Source organism: Melanotaenia boesemani, chromosome 6, assembly GCF_017639745.1.
Source record: "Melanotaenia boesemani isolate fMelBoe1 chromosome 6, fMelBoe1.pri, whole genome shotgun sequence".
Classification (NCBI taxonomy): Eukaryota; Metazoa; Chordata; class Actinopteri; order Atheriniformes; family Melanotaeniidae; genus Melanotaenia; species Melanotaenia boesemani.
In genome coordinates, this window is record NC_055687.1 from 21,734,639 (window position 1) to 21,742,954 (window position 8,316).

The 8,316-nt window shown below is 36.3% G+C and overlaps 1 protein-coding gene across 1 annotated transcript in view; it reads left to right on the plus strand.

Moving 5' to 3' along the window:
* Positions 1–1,676: 1,676 nt before the first annotated feature.
* The window catches only part of zbtb32 (zinc finger and BTB domain containing 32), a 9,869-nt gene continuing 3,229 nt past the window's right edge, over positions 1,677–8,316 (plus strand). Inside the window, exons 1-3 of the mRNA XM_041986797.1 lie at positions 1,677–1,769; positions 4,902–5,963; positions 6,943–7,052. Of these exons, the coding sequence (XP_041842731.1) occupies positions 4,933–5,963; positions 6,943–7,052 (1,141 nt within the window). The 5' untranslated portion in view covers positions 1,677–1,769; positions 4,902–4,932. The remainder of the gene's footprint in view (positions 1,770–4,901; positions 5,964–6,942; positions 7,053–8,316) is intronic.

Consider the following 8,316-nt stretch of genomic DNA (forward strand, 5'->3'; position numbering starts at 1 on the left):
CAATGTAAGCGATTTGACCTAATTTTTAAAATAAAATTAGGTGAAGTCAAATGTTTGACGTTCACAAGTTCATGTTTCCTGGAAAATTGTACTCTTCAATAATAAAAGAAAAGGCCTTTACTCAGTGCAGTAAAAATACATTTAAGAGACTAACTTACTGCCCAAAGACAGCATTAATAATACTGTTCCATTTAGTATGATAACCATAACTGTTTACCTTATTTTTGTTGCTTCTCACATCAGCTGAAATTTCAAAAGACTTGTACCACCCAGTATTTCATCTATCTGAATACTTCACCATTACTTCACTATTTCTTAGAATTTACTGCATGAAGATTCCTGCAATCTGCTCTCCGATCGCAGTGTTGCTGCTAGTGGTTGACACAGAAACTAGACAGAGCAAGTTTTCAAGCTGTGTTTGGTTTACAGTTTTTGTTTCATTTTGTAATCTACTGTTTTTTTGTCCTGTGAATACCACAGCTTCTTTTATTAAGCTAAATGATTTCTTTTTACCTGGTCTCCTGTTTGCCTCATCGCTATGAAAGACTATCCACTACTGATGAATTTTATACAAACTACTTGCCAACAGTTTCTGGCTCTTCAGCCATAGTTGCTGACTTTGTCTTCCAGATTATGGATTCAGATTTACTAAACTGTTGTATTAAAATCCAGAAATGAATTTATATTGCGAGGCAGCAGCTAAAACAATACTTCCTAACTGTATTGAAATTAAAAACAGCAATTTCAAATGGATAAGTCAAAAATGACCAAAACAAAAAGTTGGTATGAACACACAAATGCAGCAATCAGAGAGCTGTGAATGTAAGATTTAATATATATCTATCTATCTATCTATCTATCTATCTATCTATCTATCTATATATATATATATATATATATATATATATATATATATATATATATATATATATTAAAGTTTGCATGTAAGGTAAACACTTGGCAACATTATTCAACACCATGCTGAAGTTTTAAATAAAAGCAAAGGAAACGCAATGTAGGTCTCATCAAAGATCAAGGTCTGATAAAGTGACCAGCTCTCTACAGTTGACCTATTTTTATAGCTTTTCACACTGACATTTAATTTGTCTGACAAAAGGGCAAGGCAGGTATTGTGTTTTTTTTTTTTTTTTTTCTTAGGGTGCAGGTTTCCGTCAAGCCTACAGCCCTGTATATCAGTACCACTGGGCTCTGGTCTGCATGTTTCCTGTCACAGGCCAGACTCTTTGAAGTGGTTTTCATCTCTGCATAGAGAAAGCTAATAATGTAGTGACCAAATGACAAATGACAGCCTCAGACAGACACACAAATATCAAACCACTGTCCTCATTTGGGCCCCCTCTCCCATTTGCATTTTTATCAGTTTTTAAAAATGCACCATTTTTTTTTTTTAGGCCTTTTATTTAAGTTTGTGTTTTGCCTACAACAATATCCTCAATGCAAGGACAAAAACTTGAGAAGGTAAAATAATAAAACAGCCGAACAAACTATAAAGAAATTGCAACAAAGAAACATCCAGCTCATTGAGGAGAAAGCCCCGATCTTTTATCATAATAAGCAAGCCTTTTAATACTGTAATCATCATCCACCAATGAGAGACTTAAAGAGGAGGGACTGTGAAGACACAAGAGGAAACCACCTTGTCCCACAGCTTAACCTGAACCCTGACAGACATGTCACTTTAGTTTTCTCTTCAGTCATGAAACAGGGTAGCTCGTCGCTCTCTAAGGAGAATAATCACTCAACACCCAGTAAGTGTCTTATTCATGCAGCTTGCCACTTCTGTGACTTTTAAGATTCAAAACCACGAACACATGCAATCTAGCACTGCTCATCGTTAGTCTTTTAGGCTGTTTTCTGTGATCTCCTGTAAACACAAGCGAGCCTTGTACTACTGTAGCTCTTCTCTAGCCCACATAGTCTTTTAAATCATACTTCTCTCCTGTGACTTTAGTTATCTGCGTGTAAGATGTGGGCAGACTGATTGTAAGATTATGTCCTGCTAAAGAATCTGTAAATCTGAAATAGGCATGCATGGTTTTCCCTGTACTTAGATACTACTGTATGAGGACTGAATGGAGCTTTGTCAGTACTATAAATATATACAGAGTACTATACATACATATATATATATATATATATATATGTTATCCATTTGAAATTGTTGCTTTACAGTTAGAATATATGTGTGTACAAAAAGATCATGTCAGGCCTATTGCTAAGGAGAGTACTAACACATTATGTAGAAAATAAAAATATATATCATTTGGTCCAGGACATTAATATGAATACATACAGCCACAGTAATTAAAACTAAAATGTAATGTATGGATACAACCAAAATTCTGGAAGAGAGCAACAACTATGAAAAATGTTAAGAGACCACTAATTGTATAAATGCACAATTGTACATGTACGTGTTCTTTCCAAAAATGGGAAAGCTGTCGCTCAAGAGAAAGAAAAAGGTCATTCAAATGCTTAGGGATCCTAACCCGTTTCCCCCGTCCATATGCTGAAGTGTCCCAAGGCAGGACACCGAACCCTATTTCGACTCAGATGGGTTCATCTGTATGTAAGAGTCTGCACGATTGACAGAATGTTATATGGTTTCATATACTGTTAGAGCTATGTCTAGAGACTAATATATGCTGTATGAGTGTGTGTTAGTGCATGAATAGGAGAATCTGACTCATTGTGCAAAAGCATTTTAAGTGGCAAAAAGACAAGAAAAGGACTTCATAAATGCAGACCATTTACCATTTACGTCCAATGAAAAAGAAAGTAATTAAATACTAAATGTTTAAAATAAAAAGTGCAATGAATTCCCTAATATGTGGTTACAATTCTGTAACTAGTATAAATTGCTGCCATTATTATTATTATTATTATTATTAATCCATCCATTTATATTCTAAAACGCTTAGTCTTATTTAGGGTAACGGGGAAGCTGGAGTCTATCCCAGTAATTAGCGGGTGAGAGGCAGAGTTCACCCTGAACAGGTCACCAGTCCATCGCAGGGCCAACACAGATAGACAAGCAACCATTCACACTCACTGCTAGGGAGAGTTTAGAGTGACCAATTAACCTAACATGCATTTCTTTGGATGGTGGGAGGAACCCGGAGAACCCGAGGGAACCCACGCATACACGGGGAGAACATGCAGACTCCACACAGAAAGGTCACCGTTTGAACCTACCCCAGTCGAGGCTCGAACCAGCGACCGTCTTGCTGTGACCACACCATTTACAGCTTATTATTATTATTATCATTATTATTATTATCTTTGTTATTATTAATGTTGCTGCATTTTTTACTTTCAAACAAAAGTGCATGAATTGCCTAATATAGAAAATGCAGCATATACAGAGGCTACTTGTATCAAAAGATTGTTTAAATATAGATCGTAAATGGTAAATTTACCATTAATCATTTAAATATAGATTGATATATAGATTGTTTAAATCTATATTTAAATAATTAAATATTTAAAATGGTAAAGGTGTGGATAAGGCTTTGCAAAAAAGGGAAAAGGAAACTGTATTTATTTATTTATTTATTTATTTTTGCTTTATAATCATGTGTGTTGATGATGTGCTTAGTGCATAATTTAATTACAGGATAATTTTCCAATTAAGTCTAAACACTGTTTTCATTATCTTTTTTATCGTTTCTTTGGCGACATTTTTTTTAAATTATAAATGCACACTAAAAGAGTAACTTTGCCGTGTGACTCCCAGTGTACAGTAAATCCAAGTGACTACAGTTGCTCCTACTGTTACTTTCACTGTCAACACTACGTGCAAGGACATATTAACATATTTATAGCCGAAAGGTAAAATGGTTTTGTTTATTATCATTTTGAATGAAGTAACTGAGAATTGTTAGTTTATTTTTAAATTATTGCTCACTCACAACGTCGAATATCTTAACAAAGATGTTCAGTTAACCGAAACGCTATGGGAAGATTTTAAAATATATTCAGTCTTGTTTTTTGTTTTTTTATTCCTGTAATGAGACAAAATGTCATTTCCTTTTCTCATCCACGTTCCATTTACAGTCACCGTCAGAGAAACAAGTGGTTTTGCAATTGTGCAAGACAAAAAAGACACTATAAAACCTTTCTTTTACAGCTCACTTGTGACCTCTGTTTGAGAAAGCAACCACATACTGTATAATCAGAAAAGATCATTATATGCTTCAGAGTGTGTGAAGATGACAGCTTCTTACAAGATTACATCCGGTAGTTTCAACATGCAGCAGCAGCATTTTCATCCATACATTTTCAATTTTAGTTGTAAAATTCCAAATATTTCTTTACCATACTTAGATATTTACATATTCCACCCCTGTATACTCTTGTAATTGATATTTATCGCATCCAAATACAGCTTTATTGTTTTTGACGTTCAAACTTTATTTCTGTTTTCTCGTGTGTACAGTCATTAGTCATGGTTTCACATACTGTTAGGGCTTTGTGGCTTTGGAGTGCATTTATTTTCTGTGAATATCAAAGCCATTAAACAACAGAGCGCATTTACTGACGTCAGCCAGACGTTTAAGCATGATAACAATCTGTAATTGAGTAAAATTTCAGATGGATGTAAGAAAATATCTGAACTCTACTTTTTTAGCGTCTGTAAATAGAATAAGGCAAAGTCTATGCTTTTTCAAAGAGGCAGAAAATCAAATCCAGTATTGAACCGGGGGGGGGATAGCTTAAACCACAGCTATGCATGTTACAGGGTGGGCTGATTCCTACTGTTAATTCACAAAATTATTTTCCTATTTTTGAAATGTCAACTAACAGCTTCAAGAAATGTAACAATTCAACACATTGCAGGCATGACCTAATAGGATCTCTCTGATGCTTTCTCTTCTCAGACCTTTGCTAATATTTCTGGAAACTTCAAAAATGATCAGAATCAACAACACCCAGTACTTCCACTTCCTGCAACAGGCAGATGCCCTTCGTCGCTCAGGTTCCCTCTGTGATGCCATCATCTTGGTAAAGACCCAAACTTTCAAAGCTCATCGGTTAGTCCTGGCCTGTGCTAGCAGAACCTTAGCACAGCAGCTAGCCCAGGGAGACGCAGACAGTCCAGTCCATTGCACATTAGAGTATTTCTCACCCCACACTTTTCAGCAAGTTCTAGACTTCACCTACACTCAAGCTCTGGAGGTGCCTGTAAAGGATCTGAACCTGCTGCTGAGAGCTGCCCAGCTGTTGGAGATGCAGCAGCTGGAGGACCAGTGTCGGGAGCAGCTGGAAAGCCTTGGAGCCAGAGAGGAGAAAAAAAAAGTAGAAATTACAGACATCAAAGAGGAAACGGAGCATGTCAAAGAGAAGCATGAAAAGCAAAAAAGAAGTTCAGATCCTGAGGATAAAGACCAAAAGACATTTTGTCCTGTGGAGAAAATAGGTGTTAACACTGTCATGGAAAATCTTTCAACCATCAACCCTCCTAATATCCACAACAATCCAAAATCCCCAAGAAAGAAGGCAAAATCGTCTCCTATTTCAGCGACATTATGCAACAGGGAGAGTGTTATTACCAGACCCAGCACCAGTACTTCATCGTTTTCCTCCCCCTGGACTTTACCCACAAACATGTGGGACTCTGAGATGCACCTGGGCACCCTGAGGCGAATAGCAGAAAACTATTCAAACCTCATTGCAGGTCATCCCCTTCAATCCTCAAACCAGTCCTCTGTGGTATACCCATTTCCCATCACCCCTCAACACATGTTCCCACTACTGAGTCCCCATTTTCAAACCCAACTTCCAAACTCTGCAGTGGGCTACTCAGCTTTCCATCCCCGTTATACACAAAACCTTTACACTGAAACCTCACGAATGGGCAGCATGTTCAAGCATGGTCTGTTGAAAAGGAAAAGACCTAGCCAAAAAGTCTGCATAGGAACTCTTCAAACTGGTGAGCCAAGGTAAGTCAGAGCTCTGACATGATTTTGGAAAGTTCAGTTTTTTATTTTCACTCATTGTCTCCATGTTTTTCCTCTCACAGAGTCATTTAGAACCCCCTAATTTGCTCAGTTGTTCCTTTGCGACAGCTACCGTACCTGACTCACTGCTGCTTGGGTAGATGTGTGTGTGATCAAGCCTCCTGCACTTTCCAGCTACAATAGTTTCAACTGTTAACCCTTCCCTGCCAGTCCAACTCTGTCAAACTCTTTCTCTCTCTGTCTCACTTTTTTCTTTTTTTCTTTTTTTTTGATGAAAACATATTCCAAGCTTCAACAACACAACATGACAGAAAATGTACATCTCCCAAATATCTAAAAGTACTTTAGAGTCCTTATTTGTCATGTTTGTTTTTCATTGGTTTGCAAGAAACCATTCAGCGCTCTAGTTGTTAACTTTCACAGACTTTAGTTGCAGCCTACTGAGCAAAGATGCACTTAAATTTATTTTTATGCAACTTGTCTCATTCTTTCAAGTCTTGACGATGCTTAAAGGGGAGCCCCCTAAATTTCTCCCCTCCTATGCAGAATTTAAGATTTTCCACCCACTGAAACATACTTTCAGTTTTTCAACTGGTCATGTCTGCACCACAAAAAATTATCAAAACATTAATGCAACTTTGTTATCCCCACAATCCTGTGCCTTACAGGTTTACATTTCATGAAAGTTAGATACACTTTTATCACCACACACACACACACACACACACCAAAAATGCTATACATATCTTGTGGCTGAGATGAGAGAGGATGTGATATATGATAACACAAAAACTATATGTAAACCGACATTTTCTGTGAAAGAAAAGCTTTGCTGCCTTTTTCTGCTGGGATGGGTGACTTTTGCACAGAAATCAATGTTAGCTTTTGGTTTTTTTTTGGTGTTTTTAAACTACAATTACTATCATTTTTCTGTTGCATCATAAAATGTGCTTCTCCACAGTAACTCTGGAGTTTCCAAAGCCAGCACAGAGAGAAATGAAGACTGCCAGCATTTCAGTGCAAGACTCTGTGATGATCCAGCGCCGCGGGAGTCAGCCCCCATGCAGTTAGGTAGTGATATGATAATGACAAATGGACAATGTATATTTTGTTATAATCATGGCAGCACATTTAAGAAGATGAATTCTGTAGAATTTATAATGCTGTGCAGCGCAGATTAATATAACAAGAAGACAGTTCCTTTCATGACCTCTAACCTGGGTAGGCTCCAGCTTCATAGCTACGCAATGGAAAGTGATAAAAAGAGTTGTGGTTTTGAAAGCATGGTGCAACAGGAGCAGTAGTGTGGTTACTAGATACAGCTAGATACATGCAGTACAGTATGTACTGCAGTGAAAGAGCAGTTTGTCCTACATCGAAAAAAAAAATTAAATGTATTGATATGAATTTACAAAATTGAGCAACACCAGCAAGCTTTCTGAGTGCATATCAGCATGTATATGAGTACATGCATGTACAATTAAGCTGATAAACACTTTATCTGATTTTGATTCGTGTTAATGGAACATTATTTTTTATAATTCGATGACTGTGATAAAACTGTGTTTTAATAATTATTTAATTCTTTTACATTTTTTTTTTTTTCATGAGGATAATCTGTAATAGATCTCTCAAAGTTGACATTTACAAACTTCAAGGATTATAAAATGTTTGGTACTTTAAAAAGTGAGATTAAATTAAACATTGGACAGGTAGTAGATTAATGACAGCACAACTTCATAGGCTTGAAGTGTTCAATTGTTGTGGTTATTCTCTCCTTTTGTCCCCTCTACAGCAAAAGTACACCCCCTTCGTATCTCAGCATCCTGTCTATAGGTTACTATAAGTAATGTTTGTTTTCTCTAGAAAGATGGTAAAATTTTTTGTTCATAAAAAGCCTCATAGCTTTTATCGTAACCTCAAAATCACACCTTTGTCATTTTCAGAGATGTGCTCACAGGCTGAAAGTGAGTGAAAAACATCAAATATATTGCCTAGTGTTAGAAACACTATTATCACTGTTGAATAACTTATTAGTTTCCATTTCTTAAAAAATTTTGACTTAAAACACAAGTAAAAAGTAATGTCACAAAGCTAAGACATGTCTTTTTAGTCCAGCAAAAAGTAAAACAAATATACATATAATTTACAACAACCTTTACAATTAGTCAAGCATCATTATAGTTTTCTGTTAATGCACCAACAGGCTGATCAGTTGATATTAAAAATCTTTATGCTGCTTGCTGGTGGAGTGTAGATATTGTTCTTAAACATGCATGCTTTGCAACAGTGCTTCACAACTTTAACTTTTTTTTTTTTTTTAGCAATGTTAAGT